General features: G+C 42.8%; 1 protein-coding gene across 2 annotated transcripts; it reads left to right on the top strand.

The window, feature by feature from the left end:
- The first annotated feature begins 76 nt into the window (after positions 1–76).
- On the top strand, positions 77–26,761 carry LOC147889208 (P-loop containing nucleoside triphosphate hydrolases superfamily protein). Of its 2 annotated transcripts, XM_087392085.1 has the most exons (11): positions 77–678; positions 826–1,218; positions 10,250–10,350; positions 10,532–10,654; positions 21,586–21,673; positions 21,821–21,912; positions 23,198–23,302; positions 23,445–23,554; positions 23,764–23,851; positions 24,396–24,431; positions 26,289–26,761. In XM_087392085.1, the coding sequence occupies exons 1-11, from the start codon at positions 243–245 to the stop codon at positions 26,370–26,372; spliced, it is 1,656 nt and encodes a 551-aa protein (XP_087248211.1). In that variant the 5' UTR covers positions 77–242; the 3' UTR covers positions 26,373–26,761. The 2 variants fall into 2 exon arrangements, with proteins under 2 accessions (XP_087248211.1, XP_087248212.1); XM_087392086.1 differs by lacking the exon at positions 21,586–21,673 and having other exon boundaries at positions 10,532–10,658.
- Positions 26,762–27,956: the final 1,195 nt, after the last annotated feature.

Here is a 27,956-nt window from a genome sequence, read left to right as displayed (position 1 = left end):
CCCCTCCCAACACCCCCCCTAACTAATTAATTGATTTTTCACGCCGGGACAGACCATTTCATTGCATACAAGGAAACATTTAGAAGCTTCCAAAGGCAAGCCTTAGTTATGGCTCTTCCCCAGTTTCTAGGGTTTTAGCAATGAGTGAGAAGACGATGTTGGAAGCTAGTCAGAAGAGTGATCTGCATTGCTTTCTGGGTTGAACAAATTTTAGGCAGATTTTTCGAAGAGATGTGCAAGCCATGACTGCAGCAGCAGTTTCGCTTTCCAAGTTTCGTTGTTTAGGCGAAGCGGTCGCGATTGCTGGAGCTGCATTCGGTAGACATCTATCCTTCCCGCCATTTGGGCCCAAGAAGATGGCTTTCCCATCCTCCCACCCCACTGGATTTCTTTGTGGATGGCACCGTAGCAGCTCCGATCGTTGCTCTCCTTCCGCAAGGCACGACCTGGGGAAAATGCTGAAGATTGGCGCCTCTCAAAGTCGTTGCACTGCACGTTCAGTTTCTTCGCCCATATGCAGTTTTCGGGCATTTGACTTCCGCCGGAGACAATTATACGCCACGTCAAGCATTCGAATTGGCAGGAAAACGTTAAGCAAGAGAAACGATAGAATGACTGTCAAACTAGGAGCGAAAAGCACGGCTTTAAGGAGTCGCGATTTCGAAGGGATTTCAGCAGGTATGACTTTCTACAGTTGCCGTCGAGGTATATAATCCTTTGAACAAGCTTAGTACTAAGCTCAAACGATGGTCCTTTCACATAATTTCCTTAGTTTTCAAACAAATAGCTTCTGCTGTCGTTCCAACACACAATTATTTTATGCAGGTAATCTACAACAAAAAGGAAAATCAACTAAGAGATCAGTTTCAGTTCGATCCTCCTTGAAAGTCAGAGCCGGAAGCTCTTCTGCGCAGAAACAGAGTTTAAAACCATCTATGACAACAACCAAGTCAACTTCCGCAGGCAGTGATTCCAAAAAGAGTCGAGATAGTAAGCTATCAACGAAAAGAACAAGTTCTGCACCCACTAATTTCAAGAAGGAAGAGAAGAAACCTTTCCAGTCACGAAAGAGAAGCGAGGAGGTCGTGGATTCTAAAGACAGTATCCAAGCCACGAATGCTGAAAAGCAGAAGAAAGGGAAAAGGATAATGCGGGTGGATCCTAAAGACAAAACTTCAAAACGACTTTCAGATGGGTACCCCCTACCAGGAGAAGAAGGTACCGATCCCCATTTTGGGTTGAACATATCTGAATGATATGCATTTTGGAAGAGCTTATATGTAAAATCACATTCCGTTATAATCGTTCAATTTTAACGGGGACGAGCTTTTTGCAAATTGTCAAATGTATTGCTGTTTTTTAGCATGAAAATGTGTTGGTATAAGAATGCATTATTGCTAATTTCCGTCAGCATGGCAAGGACGTTATTCACTTCCACCTTGCTCCTGATGATTAAACATAAATCACTGAGAGAACAACTCCAACATTTTGGAATATCCCTCTCACAGGACATGGTGGCAAGAGTCCCTATACCTATTGCATCTTGACCGCATAACTATAGGGACTGTACGAGCGAACGCTTCTCTGTAGTGTCGGGGGTGTTATTTGCCAAAAAACTCTAAGCACCTACTTCGTCATGGGTTGACTTCTCTCTATATCTTTGAGTGTCACTTGTTTTCAATAAGAACAGAGCTCCCTCAACCTTCCCATGGATTCATGACGTATCTTCTATGAGAGACTACGATTTCTTTTGGTTTTTGCAAGGTTTTCCCAAAGTCTATTGCTAAAGTTCTCAAATCTTGGCATGTGGCAGCTCGTTTTTTTGCTACCGTTCTTTCCAAAGGTCTTCATAAAAGGGTCCTATGACAAGTCAGCTAAAGAGTTGACTGTGTATTGTTTGCCTTCTATGGTTTCTTTAACTCATTTCAAAGGACTTGTGAGAGAAGAAGAAGATAGAAGAGAAGCACATAAAGAAGCAATTTTTCATTGAGCCCATTTTTTCAGCTGAGTCGGGTGATCCATAGTGCGGCACATCCCTGATCAATGTATTGATAATTTGAGTCATATCCTGATATCCGTGAGTCACTAACAATGGAAGCTGCCACTGTAGTTTCTTGGGCATCTCATCTATACGCGCCCCTCAGTCTCCAGTACTTGCATAACACAGAGGTTACATAGTCTCTGTGATGTCGTGTGGCCACAGTCTCATGTACTGTCTTTATCTGAGGCCTATGAGCTGAGGTCGTGAGCTGACCCATGTACTGTGTGGCAGAGGTGACTTGTAGGTGCCACTTCACTCTGGTGAACTATCCGGATGGTTCATCATTTTATTGCTGTTAAAGCTAACTTGCATGATAAGGCAAGTATTGGGTTCCAAGATTTAAAGAGTATCTTCAGCCCTTGGAGCAGCCTCTGTGCCTTCCCTCTTCTGGCCCTGATCAGCCTCAGTCCCTTGGCCATCAGTTCACCCATCTGTGGGAGAAGTACATGCAGCCCGTCAGCCGGGTGTTGGACAGCAAATGGAGCAAGGTTTGGGTATTGTTTCAGCAGCTCTTTTCAGTTATCTTTTACAGTTTGCACAGCTCACTTCTCAGCTCTATATTTCAGTCATCTCTCAGCTCTCTATAGAATCTATTATTCCTAGCTTTCACTCTCTCACTCACGCAGTAACCCTGCATCCCGATGGACAGCACAAGTCTCTTCCTTGCCTTGTAGAAGTGCCCTACATTGTTAGTGTGGACAGCATCAAGGTCTCGGTGTTGGTTGGCGTTGCCTCTTAGGTCTTTGGGTCTACAATACGTGTGCATAGTGTACTCTTCAAAAGCACGTTGCCATGCTCTCTCGAAGAGTGTTATTTGTGTTTCTTAGTTCTTTAAGTATAAAGCAAATTCTCCCTTGATTGGGACCCAATGGGTTGGCGACTCCATTCTCTCTTTACTCTTATCTACTTTCTCTCTCTATAGTGCATAACGCTAATTCCTCACTAAAGGTTTAAAGAAGGTCTTGCTGTGATTACACGATTAGATTATCGTTGCATGTTACATTGGTATCAGAGCTTCGGTTTGTATCTAGCTTGACTACCGCAAGTATATGGTTGTGTTTAGGTCCGGAAAGGACACACAATCAAGTGCAATGGAAGGGTCGTGCAAAGAAGTCAACATTAAAGACTATGAAGAGGAGAAAGGCAATAAAAAGGATACGCTTCCACCAAGTGCTCAAGAAGTGATCTTTTGGAGTAGAATCGGGTCCTTCTATAGCAACTCGAAGAACATTCATCCGAGCTAGAAGAAAGCAGAAGACAGCTAGACCAGAGAAAACAATGTCTGGAGGAAAAAGAAGTTAGAAAAGCCGCTGGCAGAAAGAGGAACCATCAGATTTTGAAAAACTGCTCTTAGTGATGCGTGAGGGACGTAGGAATGAGGAGGCACTACGACGTGTAGAGCTCGCCTAGGCAGAGAGGCAACAAAAGCTAGTTTGAGAGGCGATGCTTCTCCAACACAAATAGATGTTAGCCACTATGTAGGCAAGTTTGAGCGTAGCAACAGTCACCGCCACAGCTTTGTCATTGACAAAGTAACACCACTCACCCAGTTCACTCCAAATTTTGTTAAGTATGATGGTAAGTGTGACCATTTAGCTATTCTTCAATTCATTCATCAGTTTGTAGCTCGTTCTCTGTTAGCGCGGATTCAAGATGAGCAAGACAAAGTCCACCTAGAAGCCGCTCATCCTACCGGTGAGGCGGTTATTTGGTGACAACATTGGGCTAGTAAACATGCGAACCCAACAACTTTTAAGACGAATTTTGTTTGGGCAACGTTTGTTACCGACCTCAAAGTTCATTTTCTACTGCCACAATATATACTTAACCTAGAGGATGAATTTTCTCGTTTCTCTCATAATGGTTTGCTTGTGTTGATGTACAGTAACAAGGTCATCACTCTAGCGCAGTAGTTGGACGTCTCTGAGAGCCACAAGATGAAGCAATTCATTCGAGAATTGGGCACTAACATCCGGAACTTCAACTCGCCTGATTACGAGCGAACGCCGACTCTCGTCCAGAATCAAGAGATGATGTTGAACGGGGGAAAGTCAAGCAAGTCTAGAAGGGTTCCAAAGTCCCGCAGCAGTCAAACAACATAGCGGATGAAGATCAAAAGAAGGACAACCAGTACCAAAAGAAAGACGGCTAGGCTTTTGGTCAAAAGAGGAGTCCAAGACAAAGATGACTCCTGATGAAAAGGCTAAAGCGGCATTACAAAGGCTATCTATAGTCCGACGAACAGAAGCGGTACCACCAAGAACATCGTTGCTTTCATTGCCACCACATCGCTGGGCATGGCAAGAAGGACTGCCCTAAGTGGCTTGCCGAAAAGGTTGCGAAACGACCTGCTTCTTTCGTCGCCAATGTACTGGCTCTTCTTGCCCCGCCACCAGCCTCAGCTACAAATGCCATCTTGCCTATTTTGAATGCCGTCCCCACGGTGGTCTTTCAAGGTAAGAAGGAGGGCAATCTCTTAGACCAAAGAAGGCGCTCATTCAAGTGTATGGAAGAGCTAATGGGCATTAGTTCATTGTCCTATTTGATATGGGGAGTTTAGAAGATGTCATCTCCCCTCAGCTTGCCAAGATAGTGGGGTGCACTTTGGTGCCTCACGAGCTTGCAGTGCACAGGTTCACATCCGGCTTGCACACACACATCACGCATAAGGCAATCCATTTTACATTTTCAGTTCAAAAGGTCATTTTTACACGGGATTTCAATCTGACACCTTTGATGGGGTGCGGCATGATCCTTGGGATTCAGTGGTTCTGTGAGCATGTGGCGATGCCTGATTGGCGGCAGGACACCTTCACTATTATGGAAGGTTTACCTGAGCCCGCTGTGATATGCGGTGATCGGAGCATAATAGGGATTCCGTTAATATCTCATATTCAAGCAGGTCGTGTGAGAAAATGGGAAGCAAACAAGTGTGAGCAAGATGGATAGTGACCTGAATGTACTGAATGAAGTGAAGTACAATGAAAGAGATGAGGGTTTTGTCTAAGTGACAAAAGCCTATCTAATCACTAACCGTAGTTAGAGATTAGACTGTAGTTAGGGGGAAAAAACCTCTAAGAGGGAAAAGTGCCCTTAACTTGCTTATTACATTACATTGGCCACTGCCTAGAATATAATAATAATTCTAACACCCCCTGCAGTGCCAATGTGGTGTACAAGGTAGTGATCAATCACCAAAAGGAGATAAGTTTAGGGCACTGTGAAATGCCTCAAACTTCTCATGCGGAAGTGCTTTGGTGAAGATGTCTGCAACATTGTCATACATAGATCATACTGATCTTCCCTGCATGCAACTTCTCTCTGACATAATGATAATGAACCTCAATGTGCTTGGTGCAAGCATGAAACACATGATTCTTTGCCATTGCTATAACACTCTGACTATCAGTGAGAATTGGAGAAGGACCCTCCAATAAGAGACGAAGATCAACGAATAAATGTCGCAGCTAAACACACTGAACTGTCGCTGTGAAAGATGCCCTGTACTCAGCTTCACATGAGGAAGTAGCCATTGTAGATTGCTTCTTGCTCAGCCAAGAAATGCAAGCTTTGCCCAAAGAGAAATAATTACCACTGGTGGACTGCCTGGTATCATAGTCTCCAGCCTAATCCGAACCACACACGGCCCAATATTCAGTATGCAGTATCTCAGGTGAGTAGATATATGCACAGCCCAGAGACAACACATTGGCAGGTTGTAAAACGCATCTTCCATTATTTGCAAGGCACAAAGTCTTTTGGTTTGATGTTTCCCAGGGGGGGTGACTTGCAGATGCATGCTTACACTTGGCTATTTTCCCATCTTCGGAAGCGTCAATGCTAGTCGACGGACCACCAATCGACTCTACTGATGTTGTACAAAGAAATAAAAAGACTTTCTGAGTTTTTTGAACTTCCATCATGGAGACTAACTGTAGGCCTTGAGGCAAATCCTTTTCACCTCTGCACATCATTCATCATGAACTGATAAATGTGCTTGTTCCAATCAATGGCTGTATTCTTCTTAGAATGCATGATTTTCCTAGGGCTATATGGATGTGAGAAAGCTTGGTCATTTCAAAGTCCCCAGCTTCTCCGCATAGTCGTGAATTCGAAGCTTTCCATTTGCCATACTGATTGTATATGCAGAGTAAAATTGACTAGTTTTTAGTTTCAGGCTCTTCATAAGCTTGGAGTTAATAACATTGTGTGTTGATGTACAGTCAAACAACATAATAACATCAAGGTTAGCCACCTATCCTTTCATTTTAATTAACTCCGTATCGCTAAAGGTTGTATAGCCCATTGCTATGGGCTTAGATTGAAGGTTATCAGGTACACTATTCACTAACTTGAGCAACAGTATACACAATAACACCGGTATTGACCTTCTGAGAAGATCCAGCTAGATGAATTTCCATTGGGTTGGCTTTGGGACTTCTCTCCATTTCTATGTCACATTCAAAGACTACCCTCTCCGCCATTCAACGTTCCTTGTTTTGTGAATAATCTTTCAAACTAATGAGATTGAAGGCATTCAAAGCATAAGCCTTCTCTTCCCACTTTGTCTTTTTGTTCAAGAAGAGGATTTCGACCAAGTTTGGGCTGCCATTGGGGTTACTTCATTTTTCACTCCAACGATGGTAATTGGTTTTTGAAGAAGCTCCATTCGGCTTTTGCCTGCTTGGCTTGGCCACTAAGCTGTGGGTGGGTACTCATGCCACTAAGCTGTGGGTGGGTACTCATACTATGCCCCTACCTACACAAACCCACTTGGCTTGCCTCTAGCATTTGCATAGTTTACAGCTATTGCTTCATCTAGCGTGTTCGCATACTTAGCCCAAACTTCCATTTTAATTCTATCATTCAGTCCAACTCAATTTTTCTGTCATCCTGCTTCAACATGTATCCACTTGCTTGGTACTATTTCTTTTTGTTTTTCAATAGTATGCTTATTAAGAAATGAAATGTTTTCCTTCTGTTCAGTTACGGACAATGGGGACTAGGTCTAGCATTTGAGGGTGGACCCCCTTGCTTGGGGTTATGGGCATTAGTGACCCACAAGAGTGATGGCCTCTCTTTGAGAGGGACATCTAGAAACCACACCCCACCTGAGTACCCAAACATGGGACCAATCAAATGCACAGATTGCATACCGACCTAGGAACCATTCAAGAGAATGTTCCCTGAGCTTTGGGTGTGGGCCTGGCAGCATGCCAGACAAACAAATGAGCTCAGTATGGCTCAGTTATGACCTTAGAGTACGTCAATAGATAGTCTAAGCTGTTAGGAACCCGTGGGTGCGATCAGAATTAAATTCTGACAACTTTGAAATTTTAGGGTTTTTGGGAGTGACGTGGCAGCTGACACGTGGCAGACTGCCACATGGAATCTGAGCTGGCAGGTCAGTCCACGTGTCCCACACATGTGGCAGCATGCATGGCAAGTGGCAGGGCATGCAGGCCAAGTGTTTGGCCCCAAATCTGGTAGATTTAGGGCAAGTGGTGGGCTGTCCTCTTTGGGACTGCAGCCCACCAAAAATCTGGGACAAGTGTCCACCTTCCACTCTAGGTCTAAGGGGGGGGCTGAGCCTATAAAAGAAGGCCTCTCCCCTTCATTCCTCACATGAAAATTTCGTCACTTTTCTTCTCCCTCCTTTTGGATGATGCAACAGAACCTCTCCAGCTCCTTGGGTGCAGCCAGCTTCTCCCCAGGCCATTCTCTCACCTCAGCAGCACTTTCTCTCTCTACAACAGCACATTCTCTCTCTACAGTTCCAGCCCCTCCTCTCCAGAAATCTGCCCCCTCTCAGCTCTTCTGGAACAGCAGCAGCATCCTCTCTCCTTCACCTAGCCTGGAGCAGCCACAGCCCCTTTCTCTCTCCTGCTGCAGTCTTTCTCTCTCTTCTGCAGAATTTCTCTCTCTACTGTTCCAGCCCATTTCCCTTGCAGAAATCTGTTTCTGTGCACCTCTGGAACAGCAGCAGCTCCTCTCTTACATCTCCTCCCTTGGGATCAGCATAGGCACTCTCTCTCTACAGCTATCACTCCATAAAAGCTTTCTCTCTCTAGCCTACAGGCTGTTTTTCTAAGCTGTTCTCATTCCAGCCCCATTTCCACACTCTCCTCACCCAAGGTAGCTTCAGAGGCATCAAGGACTTCATCTACAAAAGGGCCAAGTCACGAAGGGAGCCTGTATTGTCAAGTTTATCTCATTTACAGCACTATTTCATGTTGTTTCTACTATCTTTCTAGAAACTAGTGTTTGTCTCTAATGTTGGATGTAAGTGGTGATTGTTGCAGGCTTCTTCCTTGTGGATTGGGCAAGCCAAGAGCTGAAACCTGAGCTTGGAGTCCTCCTTTTTGTTGTCTACCTTGTACATATGCTTTTGAGTCTTGTATCTAGGTCCTAGGTTTTCACTGAGTTCATCAGTTTGGAAGGTGCATTGCACCTTGGTCTTGTATCTCCATTTTCAAGAATAAAGTGAGCCTGGATAAGGGGGGGGCCCCGTCTTGGCCCCTCAATCATATTGCATTCTCCAATGATGTCACTTTGTGTTTAAGCTGTATAAGTCTTAATTCCAGCTTAATTGCAAACTCTTAAGTTCAAGTAGATGTGTTTGGCAACTCGCAATCATCTTATATGCAACACAACCAAAAACTCTGAAATGGTCCACTTAAGGCTTTCTTCCATGCCATGCCTCATAGGGAGTGATTGTCTTCAAAGCCTTTGTGGGAGCCCGATTCAAAATATAGTTGGCACACAAGAGGCCTTCAAGCCAAAACCTGTGAGGCAACTTCTCCCTTGTAAGCATGCATCTATCCATCTCCATAAGAGTGCGATTGTTCCGCTAGCTTTGCCATTCTGTTGAGGTGTAAGCCTCACTGTAAGCTGATGCGTGATGCCTTTCTCCTTCAAAAATGCCTCAAACTCATGAGACATATACTCCCCCCCTCGATCTGTGCGAAGTGTCTGCACCGTGAGTCCTGTCTCATTCTCAACCATAGCCACAAAGTGTTTGAAATGCATAAACACTTCTGATTTTGCCTTAAGACCATAGACCCAAATGTAGTTGGTGAAGTCATCTATGAATGTAACGTAATAAAGATAACCCCCAAAAGTAGGTGTCCTCATGGGACCACAGACATCACTGTGAATAAGCTGTAATTTACGTGTAGCTTTCACTGCACCATTCTTCTTGAAAGGAAATCTATGCATCTTGCCAAGGATGCAACCCTCACATGCATGAGGAGGAGGTGACTCTAAAGGAGGCAATGCATCAACCATATCATGCCTCTGAAGTGTCATTAAGTTGCCATAGCTCATGTGTCCATACCTGGCATGCCATAACTCCTCATTCTGCATTGCAGCGGTGGGAGTGCTAATTGAAAATGCATGATTGTATCTTTTCTCATATAAATCAAGCTGAAAAAGACCCGATACAAAGTGCTAGATAACATCAAAGCATAGTCATTCTCTTTGTCTCTGACTGCACACTTAGCATCATCAAATACAACTTGAAATCCTCCTCTATTAAGAGTTGACATTGAAAGCAAATTCTTCTTTATGCCTAACACATAGAGAACATCTGAAATTCTAAAATCTATGCCATCAGTGGATGTGAGAATAATGTCCCCCACTCCACACATTGAATAAGAAGAATTATTTGCACAAGTCACCTTCTTTTTGGTAGGTGGAGGATGCAAAGATGCAAAAAGACTCTTCTTGGAAGTGACGTGTTTTGAAGCACCACTGTCAAAATACCAAGTATTCAGTGTCTCATTGACATTGAAAGAGCATGCATCCTTTGAAGGATCATAGCTGCAAGTCAAAGAAGCATAAGGGTCATCATCATTAGTGGTTCTGAACTACCCACTGAAAACTCCTATGGACTCTCATGGGCTGCATTTTAATGGGATCATCATGAAGACCCTCTATAAGCTTGAAAGATTGAACAAATGGAATATTTATTGTAGTTTTGAAAAATGATTTCAAGATATTAACTCACTTTGACGACTAGGAAAGTGATGGCATAGGAAAGTTGAAACAACTGTTTCATTTTTTGTGTATTTTCTAACATTCAAGTTTGACTAGTTATTTGGTCTAATATGCACTACAGATTTATGCTGAAAATAATGAATCCTTGTGAGGTAGCTTTCTTGTGTGTTATTTGTGATCTCACAGATTCTATTTGTATTATGCGTGCAGTTGTAGAAGAGGAAACTGCGGACAACTCAGGCCTCTCCAAAAGTGCGCAGTTTAGAGCTATTGAACCAGCCCCAAAACTGTTGCTACATATTGAGAGACATGTACAATCTCTTTGCATTTCCCTTTTGATTACTAAATGCAGTGTTACAAATATTATAGTAAGATTTGAATGAATTTCTTTTTGGTACCCATGTAAATAACCTCCTTTTGGTTGCAAACTAACGGCACCATTAGATTTTAATTTTTGCTCATGGATCTTTGTTATATAATCTGCTTTTACAGATGCTTGGTCGAAGACGTCAAAATGAGTGGCAGAAAGCTGGTTATGATGTAAAAATAACGCCGGCTCCTCTGGATAATGCTCCTCATGAAAAAAAGAATGAGAGACAGCCCATTCAAGAGGAAGTAGGTTTGTGTTTCTACTTCCTCAACTTCAAGCAGCAAAAATATGAGTATGTTAATTAATCTAGGTTAACTTTATACATCAAGCTAATTCAAGGTAAATGTAGAGTTACTTTATATATTGTTTTAGAGGGATGTTTGTATTTTGTAAAAAACGGGCTATGTTTATTTTCAAGTACAAAAACCAAGATCCTAAAAATGGAAATTTAATGCCTGCTGGGACCTTCTGGTTACAACCTCTACAAGGGTTGATGGTGCCATTTTGTACAATGTCTCCATTATGAAAGGATATACCTACAAAGCTAAAACTCCTTCAAACGTCTGTTGGATCATGCATATAGTCCTTCCATAATCAGACAAAGCGCCCTTTATATTTGTGTTGGGCGTTGTTACTGACCACATTGAGCATGTAGCCTCTGTTCACTATAGTGAGGCTCTCTGAGTTGAGTTGAGGTCAAAAGAGTGCTTCTTTAAGCTGGAGGGAGTTATCCCTTGTATTTTGGTAGGGCTCTCCATTATATTGGCCGATGTTGCATTCTCCATTTTTATCTGTGGGATCTTGCTTTTTGCTTTGTCATTATATCGTCAAAGGTTGGAGATGTAGTTCGAAACAACAGTTGCTAGACAATATCAACAGAGTTAAGTAGTAAGTACACAGAGACCTAGCTTATTGCAGGAAGAGATGCACCTTCTTATTCATGGAATAACATTAAACTAAAATACATCCAAAGGCAGATGAAGGAGGGTCAGATAAAACATGCAAAAGTTTGTAATGTCTGAATTTTTGTAGAAGACTTTTCATAAAGGACTTTTAAGAGTGATTATGGACAGATGTCCAATGTAGCATACTGATGGACAGACATATCAAGGACTCCCATCAGTGTGTGCTTCAATATCTTGCCTCCATGGTGATGAACTTGCAGTTAGTGAAAAGAACAATTGGGTGAAGAATTGCAAAAAAAGCAGCAGCACTAGCTCGTCAATGGCGGAGTCGTAGCGTCTGAACCAGAGAGCAAGTTTATGATTTTGTGCGAATTTTCTCCTGCAACATACAAGTATGTACACATTCAAGTTGTTGCTTTGATAAGCAAAGGGGTTTGTGGGCAGAACTTTGAAGTTTGAAGGAAGAAACTTCATGGATGGAAATCAGACTGACAGAAATCCAACAGACGGAATGGTATTTTTTCCATCAATGAAAAACAGCAGTTAGCAGAAAATCAGCTTTGCAAGGTTATGTCTGCAAACAAGCACGTTTTTGAGAAGCATCTGGAGTAATATTCAAGGACAAATTTGCTAAGGAAGATTTCTCTGTTGTGTTTTGCTCGGGGGTTGTAGAAGGAAGTGCAAGATTCAGCCATTTTACCTTCAGCTACATGTAATAGCAAGACCAGGGAGTAATTTTTTTCCTCTAGTTTTTTGGTAATAAGAAGAAATGTAAGTTTTGATTTGTTGCGACAGAAAAGAACACATGAAGAGATTAAGCTATAGAGAAACGATAGGGTTTGCAGTGGAGCGATAAAAAATAGACGATACTCAGACACAACTGAAGAACGGAACTCAGAAAACATAGTGCCTGTTTGGTAATATGAAAAACTGAATACAAGAACCTCAAGCCGTCGTGTCTCAAGGACCGTGGCTGAGGTGAATGAGAAAGATGATTCCATGTAGAGAAACAGCAGAAAAGATAGCAGCAGAGGGAGCGAAACGCAGTCTTCCGTGTAGCTCGATGATGACGAAGATGATGAAGAGCTGGAGCTGCCCTAGAGGTAGGAGAGGATGGCAGCAGATGAAGAGGAGAAATGTGGAAGCTTGTCAGGCAGCAGTCAGGAGCAGCAGCTGGAGGTTCAGGGCTAGATCTGAAGGAGAGGAATAGAGAGACAGAGGAGTTGGGGCAGAACTGGAGCAGAGGAGTAGATCTGGAGTAGGAGGGGCTGCAGCAAAGGATGGAGGAAGTGAGGAGCAGCTGTAGGTCCAGTCCACTGAGAGTGAGGGGGTAGGGAGTCTTTTATAGGCCTGACCTAGGAGGTCGGCCAGCTGGTCGGTGGGGTGGCCAATTGGTCAGCGAGCTGGTCGGCCAGGTCTGGGTTGGCCAAACCAGTTGGTCGGCCTGATTCTGGCCGACAGCATGGCCTTGCTGGCTGCTGGTTTGTTTGCCCCTAAATTGGGGATTGTAGTTGCTTAACACCCCCTCTCAATTGCCAATTTGGAGGGGTAGACATTGTGTGCTTGGAGCTTCGTGCAGAGATGTCGACGGTGGCTATCCCTGCGAAATGCCCAAGAGATGCAATGCAAAAATGCAGAGAAGGTCACAAGAGGAGTGCCCTTGCAAGGGAATTGTTCACTTCCTCAAGTGCCTTAGTTACATGTATGATCATCAGAAATAAGAACACTGTGAAGCGCGAGAGAATAAGCCACCCCCTCTCACCGCCGAAAGGTGGAGGGAAAAGCAAAGGTAAAGAGCAAATATGTTGTAGCAGCACTGATAATCCAGAGATGGTGGGATTCCGCCAAAGGAAGAGGTCGTAGCTGAACAGTGAGCCAGTGTGTGCCCGATCTTGGACCTCGGGAGAGAGGAGTCTACCCCACCTCCATGCTGGACAAGATTCGAAACAACAGTCATCAAGACACATCTGAACAGAAAGGGTCCCGCCTAGGGAGAACTTGTAGATCCTGGAAGTCGATGCCGATGGTGGTAGAGGTGAAGGATCATGACCTCCTTGTTCGAAGGAATGAGGAGGGAGGGATGGGAGTAGAAGATGGAGGTTAGAAAGGGAGGGATGGGAGTAGAAGATGGAGTTTAGAAAGGGAGGGAGGGATGGGAGTAGAAGATGGAGTTCTCTCCCATAGTGCGCAGCGGAATGAAGAGGAAACTGATATGTTCATAGGAGTGATGCTCCCCGTACCTATGGCCTCCATGAAGAAGCAGGATCTTTAGATCCCTAGAGATCTGGGGTCTTTAGATCACCATGGCTCTGATACCATATAGAGAAACGATAGGGTTTGCAGTGGAGCGATCAAAAATAGATGATACTCAGACACAACTGAAGAACGGAACTTAGAAAACATAGTGCCTGTTTGGTAATATGAAAAACTGAATACAAGAACCTCAAGCCGTTGTGTCTTAAGGACCATGGCTGAGGTGAATCAGAAAGATGATTCCATGCAGAGAAACAGTAGAAAAGATTGCAGCAGAGGGAGCTAAACGCAGTCCTCCGTGTAGCTCGATGATGACGAAGATGATGAAGAGCTGGAGCTGCCCTAGAGGTAGGAGAGGATGGCAGATGAAGAGGAGAAATGTGGAAGCTTGTCAGGCAGCAGTCAGGAGCAGATCTGGAGCAGCAGCTGGAGGTTCAGGGCTAGATCTGAGGAGAGGAATAGAGAGAGAGAGGAGTTGGGGCAGAACTGGAGCAGAGGAGTAGATCTGGAGCAGGAGGGTGGAGGAGGTGAGGAGCAGCTGCAGGTCCAGTCCACTGAGAGTAAGGGGGTAGGGAGTCTTTTATAGGCCTGACCTAGGAGGTCGGCCAGCTGGTCGGCCAGCTGGTCGGTGGGCTGGCCAACTGGTCGGCCAGGTCTGGGTTGGCCAGACCAGCTGGTCGGCCTGATTCTGGCCGACAGCATGGCCCTGCTGGCTGCTGGTTTGTTTGCCCCTAAATTGGGGATTGTAGTTGCTTAACATAAGCCTCGTGTGAGTTTTAATAGATAATAGCGAGTTCTAGAGAGCTCCAATACTTTACTGAGGCTGGTCGTGAGCTGGAGGCTTTACATCTCAGCTCCAATAGGGGTTAGTTCTTGAGAATTGTAATGGAACTTCTCAAGAATTTCATTATAGACAAGTCAACCAGCCAGAGATAAAGTTAGTTGAAGCACCATGGTTTGCCACCAATGTGGAATTTGATACTCGGGCTATATTTAAAAAGGCACTCAGATTTGGATATCAGAAGAGCTCCCTCTGAATCAGCTTAAACAAACAGCCACAGAACTCACCAAAGATAGCTAAGGAGGCGGGCAAAGTTCAAACTTATCAGGAATTCAAATCTAATCCGAAAGAGTCTCAGTCTTAAATTGATGCAATGAAAGCCATATTATGTTAGTCTTAGAAAATAGTCATGCCATTATAATAATGGTGGAAATGCTTCATGCTCTTCCATTTTGGGAATCTGATATACAAGCTACTTATTGGTTGTTAGAAATGAACCAAACTGAGGGTATGCACAGCGGAAGACTGATATAATAGCCCAGGAGCTCACACTGTGGTGGTGTGGGTGGCATCACAAACTTCCTTAATGTGCTTCACATATATGTGCAGATCAGCAAATAGACAATTCTCGAGAGAGATATAGGACCAAGAAAATATTTCTGTCCAATGACAAAATACAACAGTGGGCCAAGGTCCCACCAAACCCTTGTCCTTTGTCCTCACCAAAAGATGCTGTCTTACTACATCCGAGACAAGATCCCTGAGTCTGCGTGCTCCCTGATGAGCGTATGTAGACCTTAGTCTCCGTGTCTAATCCCCCAATGCACCTTGCAGCCCTGAGTGTCAGCCTAGGTGTGCAGTTTGAAGAACGAGACTTTTCGAGAATGCAAATGTGTGCAATTCATGCAGAATTTGAATGCCAATTGGCCCTTTAATGGGGAAGGGCGCACTCGTGAGAGTACTTGTTTCTATTTTGACCTACATGCAAGGTGTGTGAGAGACGGCGAATGAATGCAAGGTGAATGAGAATTGCTACGTGAGATTCACAATGAAAGGGTGATGTCCTTTCATTAATGTCCCTTTAGATCACTCAAGTTCCATCTTCCCATTTACACCTACCCTTAGCCTATGACCCATGTATCTACCATTCAATGCACCTTAATGCACTCTTCCCTTCCTATTGCCCCTAGAACCTAGACACGTGTGTGCACATTTTTATTAATAGAATAAGTATCACATGTCCAAATTTGATGCCGTTTGAAGCAATGGCTCCAACTCGACTAGTCCTATCTACTCAGATGATCCACCATCATAACAAATCGGTCAGTGTCCATCATAAATACAAATACATGTTACACCATTGGCGTATAATATATAATAATGTTTTAATGTCTACTAATCACGGATTAGTGATTTCTCTTGTCACGACACTCCCTCCTGCTTGAATGGGCAGAAGTCCTCTTCTAGATCCTCTCTTGTATCTTTCTCTTGTGTACGCTTCTCTTTTACTTCTGCATTTGCATCTCCTCTTCATAATCTGCAAATAATCTTCTCTTGGTAGTACACGATCTCTTTTGAATCAAAACTTAAATCTCATCTTCAAGTTCTGGTTCCTCTTGATGCTGAATATTCAAACTGTAGAAGTACCACTGCAGTGCCTCTTCAATATCTCTTCATACTCAGAACTCTCTTTTGAATACCAAGCTGCTGAAATCTCTTTATAGTAACTTGCTCAATAAGCTGAAACATATTTTGAACAAGTGGTTGGTATTCAAAAGATGTTCTCTCACCCTCAATGTGTTATTGAACTAGGTAGACCTTGGCCATAGTTGATTTTGTGATGGAGAACTACTTAGTCTATAGAAACTATACACCTTCAATCTCTTTTTCCAACTCTTCTATTTCAGCCCTATTCATCCTATCAGACGCTCTACACTCCCTCCTTAACAGAATTGGTTTTGGCAATTTTGGCTAATAGAGATACGTGTGTGCACATTTTTATTAATAGAATAAGTATTACATGTCCAAATTTGATGCCGTTTGAAGCAGTGGCTCTAGCTCGACTAGTCCTATCTATTTAGATGATCCACCACCATAACAAATCGGTCGGTGTCCATCATAAATACAAATACATGTTACACCATTGGTGTATAATATGTCATAATGTTTTAATCATAGTTACCAGGGAATGGAAACGTTCCGAAAATTCGGGTGTCAGAACGGGAACGTTCTGAGAAGGGGGAACGAGAATCGGAACGCCACGTCATACATGACACGTCATCATATGGCTTAAAACTATGTTAGAAATGAAGGAAACTAACATTTTACAGCTTTAAACTTTATATACAAGCTCTAAAATACCCATTTGAAACTTTCAAAGAGCCAAATAAATAAATAAATAAATAAAATAAAATAATTTTTTTGGACGTTACGGGGCCGTTCTGGTTCTGCCCTGCTTCTTGGAACGGCGTTCTAGATGTTTCGGATGTTGGAATGCCGTACCCTGGTAACTATGGTTTTAATGTCTACTAATCACGGATTAGTGATTTCTCTTGTCATGACATGCAGCCTTTCTTCAAGCTTTGTCTATAGTACACAGACTGCCTTGGTCCTCCTGGATGTAGGCCCCAAGTCTGCTGCTTCTCTGCTCCAAATCTACTCCCTGAAGGCTGCCTTGGTGGATGCGTAAATGAGGCCTTGGGGCCTCCCTTTTATAGCGCTGGGATGCTGACACGTCCCCGCACTCCTGAAACCTCTGATCTGCAAAACAACCACACACCACGTGAGATCTGAGCAGGCTGCTCACCACCCCAACCATGATCCAGGATGTATTGTCTCATAGAGATCCTTTAAAATGGCCCATGTCTTCACTAACGTGTCAGTCATCTGGAAATGAGGAATTACTGAGTTTGCCGTTGTCCTTATGATCAAGGCCAGGGCTTGGGCATCTATATCCTTCCATGCTTCGAGGTCATCTGCATCTACCGGTGCAAGTATCCTCCCCTTGTTGTCCAGCACATCCTCCGGCTTAGCATCCGTTCCCGTTTTCAGCTTTCACAATTTTCGAGTCACTAAATGACTCTGGATCTTTACCTTCTAGATAGGATAGTTGGTCCCTTCCAGTTTCCCTAACTCTCCAAAGTTAGGATGGTGAAAGGGGGAACTAGGAGGGAAGAGTAGTGGATGGAGAAGCTTTTGCTTTCGAAATTGACGTTTCTGCTACTATCACACAACAAATCCAAAAACTAACACCATCGTCTATAGACAAGAACCCTTTGTAGACCTCCAATCGTGGAAGTCGATTCCCTAGAGCCTAGAATCAAGGTCGTCCTTCTGCAAGGTCCTTGCCTTCAAGTTCCCACACTTGTGAGCCTCCTATGTGGGCTCTGATATCGTGTTAGAAAATCAACCAAACAAAGCGTATGCATAGCGAAGACTGATAGAATAGCCTAGGAGCTCACACAGTGGTGGTGTCGGTGGAAGCACAACCTTCCTTCCTTAATGTGCTTGACGTATTTGTGCAGATCAGCAAATAGACAATGCTCAAGAGAGATATAGCACCAACAAAATATTTCCGTCCAATGGACACAATATAACTTTGGTCCAAAGTCCCACCAAACCGTGGTCCTTTGTCCTCACCAAAAGATGCTGCCTTACTACCTTCGAGAGACTCCTAGATCCCTAAGCCTGCATGTTACCTGATGAGGGTATGTAGACCTTAGTTTCCGTGTTCGATCTCATGCACCTTGCTGCCATGAGTGTCAGCCTACTAGGTGTGCAGCCTTTTTTCAAGCTTTGTCTGCAGTACACAGATTGCCTTGGTCCGCGCCTTGGTCCTCCTGGATGTAGGTCCCAAGTCTGCTGCTCGTCTGCTCCAAATCTGCTCCTTGAAGGCTACCTTGGTCGGGGCCTCCCTTTTATAGGGTCGGGATGCCAAAAAAAAACCCAACCCAGAGTGGGTTTGTACCGACCCCTCTAGACGACTTGCTCTCTGCTCCCCACCAACCTGTGGCGCTCAGAAAACTAGGCCTTCTCGCCCTTGCTTCTATGCAGGGGTCCAATCCCCTGGTCTGTCCATAACGTGGCTTGGTTGTAACTTGTGTTATGTTAGCCATAATCACGGAAGCCATGGCGTGATCAAGGTGAGGCGAGAAACCAAGAGGGCTTGACAGTGCAATGGTGGACAAAAGAATGTTTGTAATTCTTGTAGGTTTGTAGCATCTGGCATTCCAATATGGCCCTTACCTTTTCAGGATCCATGTGAATCCTTTCTTGGGATATAATTCTTTTGCAAAGAATTCACATTTGGCTTCTTTTACAAAAAGAGAATTATCTCTAAGCAATTGGAACACTTTCCTCAAATGTTCAAGATGTTTTTTCCTTGTTTTACTATTAGATGAGGATATCATCTGGGAATACTACATCGTACCTTCATATGGGATGAACCTCAAAAGAATAGCTTTGAGAAATTAAGAGTGGCTATAGCGTTTGCTTCTGTCTTATAGGTATTGGATCCCAATGAACCATTCGTGGTTGAAACAGACGAATTGAGAAAAAGAAGCCGAATCTATCACGCACTCTCCATTGGAAGAGGCTTCGAAAGAGAATCATGAGCGACAAGCTGCAGCTGGAGACGATGTTCGTGTTTCAGCCAGCTTCAAAGGTCATCGTAGGCCCAAGCAGTCGTTTCAGCCAGCCAAGCACCACAAGTCGTTGCTGCCGCTCAGCACCAAGCTCACGGGCCTTCAAACTCTAGCTCGAGCTCCTATTGTAGGTCGTAAGTCTTGCCTCCACTGGCTATCGTTTTCAGTGGAAAATGCTTGTAGCTGTTGAGTAAGAGATTGGCTTTTTGTGTTGGGGGTTTTGGTGTGTGATACGAGGAGACCTTGGGCTGCTACTTCACTCTCTGATCCCAAATGAGATCCTTGTTTTTTGAGCTTTGTTTCTGAATTGGATCACAGTTTTTTAAGGGATAGCTTGGCTTTTGTTATCATTAACACATCCCGAATGTGGTATGTGGATGATCACATTGTTGCTCTGATGGGTAAAAAATCTTCATGGCTCACAAGTAACTAGCCTTGATCTTTGATTACCTAGTATATTGATGGGTATTTAAACCCATAGGATCGCTATTCAGGGTACTTGAATCTTTAGAATTCCTAAAGACAGGTAAATGTCCAAAGTTGTCTCCTAGGTATTTTGGACCATTCATGATACTTAAGAGAATTGAAGAACTTGCTTACAAATTAGCCTTACCAGAGGGATGGAGAGTACATCCAGTTTTTCATGTAAGTAGGCTGAAAAGGAAATTAGGAGATGATGATAATCTCATTGGAAATGAAGTCCTAGTTGAACTCATTGAACCTGCTACTTTACCACATGAACTGGGAAGAATTTTAGACAGACAAGAAAGAAGAGCGCGACATACAATATGGCAAGAATGTATAGTTAAGTGGAAAGATAGACATGAAGATTAAGGTCTTTGGAAAGGACACTTCGTATCCAAAGAGGGTCCACATGGCATGCTGGGCATGGGGGAGACCTCTAGAGAGAGGGCTCCACATGGAAAGTAGGAGAGAGAGAAAAAGTGAAGGAACAAGGTGGCGGAGGGGAACTATTCGAAGACGGGGGCTTTGAGGGAGCACTCAGATCACGGTTGAGTGGAAAAGATTTGCAAAAAAGCCCTCTATGATGTTATTGAGGTCGTAATAGGTTGGTTGGCTCCAACCATCCCTTCTAGCCTTGTCCATGGCTGACCCAACTCGTGGCTGCCCCGCCATGATTTCACGCCTGCTTCCAGGCCTGTTGTAGGCCATGAACCTACAAACCTGTCCAACGCAGGTGCCTTTGACTTGGGATTACCCCACCTGCTTGCTGCTCTAGATTTGCCTCCTACTATGCTAGATCTAGGCGCTGAAGACCTCGCCATCTATTTACGTACAGTTGCGTCATCTGTTGCAGCCTTCAATTGGTCCCAGAGATGGGGAGGTGATCTTTCCAATATTGGTCCCGTAGGTCTTTTTGGTCTTCCATAGATGTTACTAGAGCTCTCTCTCTCTCTCTCTCTCTCTCTCTCTCTCTCTCTCTCTCTCTCCCCCCTTTGCACGGATGGAAATGTCTATTCTCCAAGGTGTGTGTGTGGGGGGAGGGAACCGTGGCTTTGAGTGAAGATCTCACGCTCTTGGAAACACCCTGTAGGATCTTAGACAAGGTCTTGAGCTTGCACATTCATGACATCCGTTGTTTAAGAGTGGAGCATCATGGATATAAATTTCATCTTGTGGGAGGCTGCTAATTACGCACGAGAGAAGTTGCAATCCCTTGCAGTCCTCTTGGATTTGGAAAAGGTGTAAATGGGGTGGATTGTTCCTTTCTAGAAGGAATGTTGCAAAGACTAGGCTTCTTAACATGATGTATTAGTGGATCTCAAACAGCTTTAGTAGGCTACTCATTGTAGGCTACATAGGAGAGGCCTTTTCATCCACGCTTAATGTCATAGGAGGCAGGGCTGATAAGGATGTGCCTCTTCATTTTTGAAGACAAGGAATTTTGTACTTGAAATCTTGCGGATGACACTATCCTCGTTGTGGAGGGCTCAACAGCTAGCGTGGAGGGGGTAGATTCCTCTGGAGACAAACTACTTAGCTTCTAGTGCTAGTATTTTAAGTTGGTGGAAAATTTCCACTAGATATAAAGGGCTCTCTCACTTGGTGGAAGCCTTTTTGTTCGATGGGTCCCTAGCCCCTTGGCTCTTTTACTGAAAATTGTCATATTTTATGTATAGTTTACGTAGAAAATTTTCAATCTCTAAAGTTTAAAAAAGTAAAATAATAGTAATGATCATCATCCGTTATTCTTTTTCCTTTCGCTTTTATATATCGTAACTTGTAAGGTTGGATATAGTAATAATCATCATCCGTTATTCTTTTTCCTTTCGCTTTTATATATCGTAACTTGTAAGGTTGGATATATTCTACTCTTGTGAGGGATGTATATAGGCATGATCATATATTTGGAAAGATATCAAAGTGTTTATGTGCATGTAAAATGAAGCGGTTCTTGACAGTACAATAATGGGCTATGTAATTCTGTATTGTCTTAACACAGAATAATGTTTTTCTTTACAGAATATAGTAGAGAAATTTATTATTTTGCTTCAAACCCTAGATCCTGTTATGTATTGTGTCAAAGGGTTGGAGATTATTTGTCTAACTAAGTAATGGTTGCTTGATTACAGGTTTTCAGGCATAAGTTAAGATTTGCAGCTGCTGCAAAAATATCCTCCTCTTTTCCACCTGTAGATCTTCCTGAAGTGGCATTTGCAGGTGCTCTACATAATTATATCCAATCCTATAGGACTTTTTTTTATCAGATGGTTTGAAGATTAATTTTGAGTCTCTTTGGTTTTTGATTAAGCTTTTGCTATCGACTTTAGCTGGTCATATTTCATAAAGTTGGTTTTTTGTCCTTAGGAAGGTCAAATGTTGGAAAATCATCGCTTATCAATGCTCTCACAAGGCAATGGGGCGTTGCACGGACTTCCGACAAGCCTGGGTTGACCCAGGTACTGTATTGTTTATTATTTTTTGCAATATCTTTGAAATTCAATGAAAAAGAAATATCATGAGTTCATAGGAGTGGCTCTTGAAATATAGATGTGATGTCCACACGAAGTATAGATGTGATGTCCAGGTCACAATTGAGAAGTTCCTTGTTATTCTTGAATCTGTGTTTGCGAGCAAAGCAAATAAATATAAGAATAGATGTGGAAACCACAAAGGCATCAAGGTCCAATCGGAAGAAACCCAGCAAGTAGTCTAATGACTTTAAAATGGGGCACCTAATTCGATAGGAGCATTGTGATAATCCAATCTCGAACCAAGCTTCTCGAAGGGTGAGAGACCAAACTCTTTTCCTTTCAAAGTATCCCTGTGCTTTGTAGTGGTGTTCGGTTGAAAGCTATCAAATTTGTCTTCCATGAAAGAAATGATTTTTCTAGCTGGTTGAGATGGAAGGGGATCAGCTGAATCCATTTCACTCGGCAGGATACCTACTCCCATCTTTTCCCATTAGGTTACTTTTTGTTTGAAGCATTTGACACATCACTCTTTGTGTTTTGTTTCTGAAATTTTCCTTCACCATTCACTGCTTATTGGCATTAGAAGTGTTAAAAAAATCAGAGACTCTTTGCTCCTCTTGGTACCGCAACCCAGCAAACTCATGAAATGCAATGGAAGTACCTTTGAGTGAAACATTCAGTGCTGTACAAAAACATTACATACAATGGAGCCAAGTTGGGTTGACGAACTTCTTGTCTTCTATGGTTTGACCATGCTAGCAAGCATATAGGCTCCTCTTTGTTGTATTGAAAATCATGTAAGCTTTTGGATGTTAAAGACAGCTTTGGTATGAAGACATTATATAAATGAGCTATTTTGTTCTCGCCATGTGGACTTTTTGCAAAGTGTTGAAGATTTTGAATGATTAGCTCATAATGTTAAAAGAGTTACCTTTATTTCCAACATTGACCTTCAAAAGTTTTACATCAACCCCGGATATGTCATTCTTTGCTTATGGGAATAGTCACCAAGTGTCGTCTTGGAGCACATGTTGCAGAATGGGATCCAACATGTTGCAGCCAATATTTATGTGCATAGAGGTTATGATATATACTCGGCCAATTCTATTGAGGGGTCATTGTATGATGTTTACAAGAATTGTGTTTATTGAAGCAAACAAAAGTATTAAGTGTTTCCTATGGCTTTATGGTTCCTTTCATCTTCAGAAAGGATCTAGGTGAAGTGCATTTCAAATACACAACTAAGAGTTTTGTTTTCCCCATCACACAGAGCATCAATTTTTTCCGGCTTGGAGGTCGAATATGTTTAGTTGACCTTCCAGGATATGGCTTTGCATATGCCAAAGAGGAGAAAAAAGATGCGTGGGAAGAACTTGTGAGTTTGTTCATCTGTGAGCTTTAACAAGAATTGTTATTTGTTCGTAGCTGCAACAAGAACCATGAAACTTGACCATTCTTTTGACACAGTAGAATTTTCATCTGTTTTTTGCTTGTGTATGCTTGATGCTCCTTTTTAGGTGAAAGAATTTGTGAGCACGAGAGCTGGGTTGAAAAGGGTTTGCATTTTAATAGATGCCAAATGGGGCGTGAAGCCTAGAGATAAGGAGCTCATCGAACTTATGGAAAGGTACATCAAGAATGCTCCCTAAACAGAGTCTGCTGGTTTTACTTTTATTGTCAGTGTTTTCCTGATGGACAAGGTACTTACAGTATTCCTTACAATTTCTTGGGTCTTCATGCCTACCATTCTATTATTGTGAACATACTCAAATAGAGGGCATGGTTGTCAATTGCGAAGTCTTGCACTGACCTCAAGATTTGTATGGGTGTGTTCAGTGCCAGTACAAAGTATCAGATAGTGTTGACAAAAAGTGATACCGTTTTTCCCATAGACCTTGCTCGCCGTGTCACACAGATTCAGGAGGTATACATGCTTTTTTTATTTTGCTGATTTTGTTTTGTGTTGTTTTCAAGTGTAAGTATTTGATATCCCTTATTCTTTGCATTTTAAGAAACTGACTTGCTAATTGGGTATGAGTATTTATGTAGATCGTCAGTAACTCCTTACCTGCCATGTAATTTTCATGCAATGATCATAAAAATGGTCATAGAGGAGAGAGAAGCAATGGTATCTTGTAAGGCTGATCCCTGTTGCTCTGACGTGGGTGCTCATATGGGAGAGAAGCACTCTAGGAACACATGATTGTTTAAGGAGACATTATTTTTAAAATATTGCAAGAGTAGTAAATTGTGTGTCGATAATCTTGATGTCCTTTGTTCATTGTTCACGTACTAGTCATAATGTTAGAGGCTTGAGCTTCTTTTTTTGGATCATTTTGTGCCACCATTGTATACATGCTGTGTATAGGTTTTATCATCTTCATTTTATTAACCTTGTCAATATTTTGTTTGAACTTGTTTTTTCCACATGATGCTACTGTCTAATTAAACTGCTTATGTTCCCGCAGGTTTTCAAAGATCACAAATCTTTGGTTTTGCCATTGGTACATTTCTTATCTACTTTGTGCTAAATTTTTAATGAATTTTCATGCTTTCGAGCATTTCTGTTGTGCAATGTTCGGCACAAGTTTGTGTGTGTGTATGAGAGAGGAATTGTGTGTGTGTATGTGTGTGTGTGAGAGAGAGAGAGAGAGAGAGAGAGAGAGAGAGAGAGAGATCATCGTCTTCTTGAGACAAAGGACTATCAAATTAGTCTCTCTTACAGGCCACCATGGGCTGATGTGCCAAGGAATCACATCGTGCTAATTTTAAATCCAACTTCTTTCCTTAGTGTGTACCAGTGTAGAGAGAGAGATGCGCAGACAGAAAATGAATTGTGCTGAAGAGAGAGAGTAGAAAAAGTAATATATATTTGTCCAAAGCTGGACCAAACCATGTACACAATGTGTCACCATCTATTAGCAGGTGCTGCCTAGATGTGGACCCCTGTGGCTCCCAAAATTTGTTCACCTCCTTGTGGCACCTTCAAAACACTTCAGTCTGCGTTGCTCTCATAGAGCTTCTGTGAGCTTCGTTGTGGTGCTCCGTGAACACTCTTTGCTGCTGCTCTTCCTGAAGAAGACTGCTAAAATTCGGAGTATGCAATGTGATTGACACTCGCTCAACTGAAAACTGTGTTATCATAACTGGGAACGATTGCTCTGCTCACACTTACAAGTTAACACATGAAATAACAAAACAGCAAGGGATGGCGGCTGGCTGACACAGTAAGAGACCCAAAAAGCCTTTTTGTATTGACTCAGACTGACAGGCTCACCTCGACTGAGTTTGTTTCCCTGAAAGAATCTTAACAAGAGAAATCGATGCTGCTAACGACCCTACTGATCACATACCAGCTCTAGTACATAATACTGTCATTTACGAGAGTCAACTCTAAATACAGCCAGCATAAAGCAACAGGCCATCATGGGGTGAGATATTGAGGTGTGAATGAATGGGGAGAAGGTGGGGAACCCTTTTCATGTGAGAAGCATGTGATACTCTGACATGTCAGACAATGAGACCATGCGTGGGCCCCAACTCTAAATTGTCAGGTACATGATATATCTTCGACAAAGTAGACCATTTGGCTTGTCCCATGCTAGTAAAGCGATAGCGTTCTTTGATAGGGGGCCTTTATCCCATTGGGAAAACTCCTAAAATCAGGATTAGGACAAGGTAAGGGACTGGGCCCTTCTCTCCAATTATGCGTGAAGTAAAATTACGTTGCCTATGGAAAATAGGAGACAGTGACTTCCCAAATGATGAGTCTATACTCAATCAAATGTGTCTAGTGTGTTTTTCGCATCTCAACCTCTTGATGATTCCTCCTAGGTGTGAAGTGCTAGGCCTAACACATCCACTGTCCCATTTGTGCTTGTGACTAGCATTTAAATGGCCTGTAGAGCATGCAAGGTTTCTGAAGCAGGAGCACCATACTTATTGCCTAGTTGTCTTTTCTCTACCATGCATGAAAGCCAGCTGGCTCATTTTTTAATGGTCACAACCTACATTAGGACGGATTTTTATTATTATTATCAACATGATCTGGGATCTGAAAATGGGGGTTTACGTAACTGTTTTGAAGTTAAGAACATCTGCGACCACCCTCATATTACAACTTCCAATTTAAAACATCCTGTGTGCTATACTGTAATGCTATCATATTGTTTGTCGTCATTGGACATGGCATTCGTCCACAAAGATATGATGAGTAGAATTCCAATCTTGGCAATGTTATGCACTTTATTCACTGCAGATGATGCATTGTGATTTCGTTATATCTGCGAACTTTTAGGAAATGTAAATGTACCTCATCAAAATTTCTGACAGAAGAAATAAATACTGTATCTGGAACACAGATGATGGTGAGCTCCAAAACTGGAGAGGGACTAGGGCTTCTACGAGCTAACCTAGCCAAACTCGCCAAAGCCAGTCTAATCTAAGATTCGTTTACGAAAGGATGTTCAGCTTCATCAGAAAGATAGAGAAGCTTCTTTTTGTAAGACGGCATTTTTTGGAATTCGCCCAACTTGCTTAAAGGGATTATTATAGTCCAAAGAGTTCACAGTTGGGCATGGCAAAACCTTGATGTCCGGGCAAGCATATTATCATGATCACCTTATCTGCGTTTGTATCCAGGTTTGAGTCAAAGCTCAACCACTACTGCAAGGCTGTGTAAAAGCCAACCTCTGATGAGCTTCGTTCTTTTCTTGAAGCAGAAGCTGTTGCATCCTTTTGCCAAGCGCTTTGTTTATGTCCTTGTGGTGGATGGATATTTGTCTGATGTATAAATGATGTGAATGGGAATTAGAAAGCTGTATCCATTTGGCAAGCTGTTCTTTGTGTTTCTTTGGGTGGGCGGATTATTGTCTGCAACATAATTCTGATTCAAGTGAATATTATAATAGCGTTTGATAAAGTTCGTCTATAACATATGAATTACATGGAAGGTAGCTAGTCCCTGCTATGCGTGATAGAGTTTATGGTTTTCAACCTTTGAGTGACTCTTATGAAATTGAAACTGCACTATGTTGTGTTTCTAGAGGATGAATTTGGGCATGTGCCTGGACTCATCTAGGTATATGAATTTCATGGAAGGTGGTGGTTTCATTAGGGGAGATTTGGGGTCTCAAAAGGGCCTTGTAAGGAATGGATTAAGTTAATTGGAAGTGAATCTACTATGGTAACCCATGGGCTAAAGAGCCCCATAGTGGTACCTTTACTTTGAAATAGAGCAACCTTGGCCTGTGGATGGAGGTGGATGGTGGATAGATCAAGGGCCTAGGATGTCTTTGATGGATGGTGGACGGCCTTTGGTGGGCTCCAAGATGCAAAATTTGACTTTGGGAAGGCCTAATTAAGAGGGAGAAGGCGCTTTTAATGTGGACCCTTGATCTAAATCTAAGATCAAGGGCTAGGATGGAAGCGTCTGTTTGGAGGGCTAGGATGCAAGCGGCTTTTGGATGGTGGAGATGAAGATTTGAAATGAATGAACCAGATTCAAGCGCCTATTTGAACGTCCTAGATTTAAGCGCATTTTGAACTAACCTCCTCCCTTGATTCCCTTGCCAATTAATGGCCCAGATTGAAGTGCATTCTGCACTCATCTCCTCCCTTGGATCTCCATCTTGATCAAGGGCTTATATTGACTTATCTTCTCTTTTGATCTCATCCATTGGATCTTGGTCTTGATCAAGGGTTGATATTTGGTCCCCCTATCCTTTGATGCTATCCCTTAGATCTACCGCTTGATCTAATGGCTGGGAGTGCTCTACCTCAAATTTGAATGTATCCCTTGGATTAGAGATTGGATCAAGGGCTAGGAGTAAAGACCATGGATCCAAACAATGGGTTAGAGGTCTCCTCACCCTTAAATGCTTTTGTCAACCTCAACATGGCATTGCCCTACAAAAAGGAGCACTCCCATTGGTACACCTCAAATCCCACACTAACCCCTTGAAATTAGGAAACACTAATTGGGGTTCCTTTGAAGACCCCAATTCTTCCTTATGGTTTTAGCACAAAAT

The sequence above is a fragment of the Dipteris shenzhenensis genome, chromosome 20, assembly GCF_047967505.1.
Source record: "Dipteris shenzhenensis isolate YYH24624 ecotype China chromosome 20, Dip_SZ_1.0, whole genome shotgun sequence".
Lineage (NCBI taxonomy): Eukaryota > Viridiplantae > Streptophyta > Polypodiopsida > Gleicheniales > Dipteridaceae > Dipteris > Dipteris shenzhenensis.
Note: the sequence above shows the minus strand (reverse complement) of the source record. Positions and strands in the feature narration are given on the sequence as shown.

Excerpts from the sequence above, each read along its gene's own strand:
- LOC147889208 (XM_087392085.1), top strand. The coding sequence starts at position 243 with ATGACTGCAGCAGCAGTTTCGCTTTCCAAGTTTCGTTGTTTAGGCGAA. Across the intron at positions 1,219-10,249 it reads CCCCCTACCAGGAGAAGAAG|TTGTAGAAGAGGAAACTGCG; the intron begins GTACCGATCCCC and ends TTATGCGTGCAG. Across the intron at positions 21,674-21,820 it reads TCCTGAAGTGGCATTTGCAG|GAAGGTCAAATGTTGGAAAA; the intron begins GTGCTCTACATA and ends TTTTGTCCTTAG.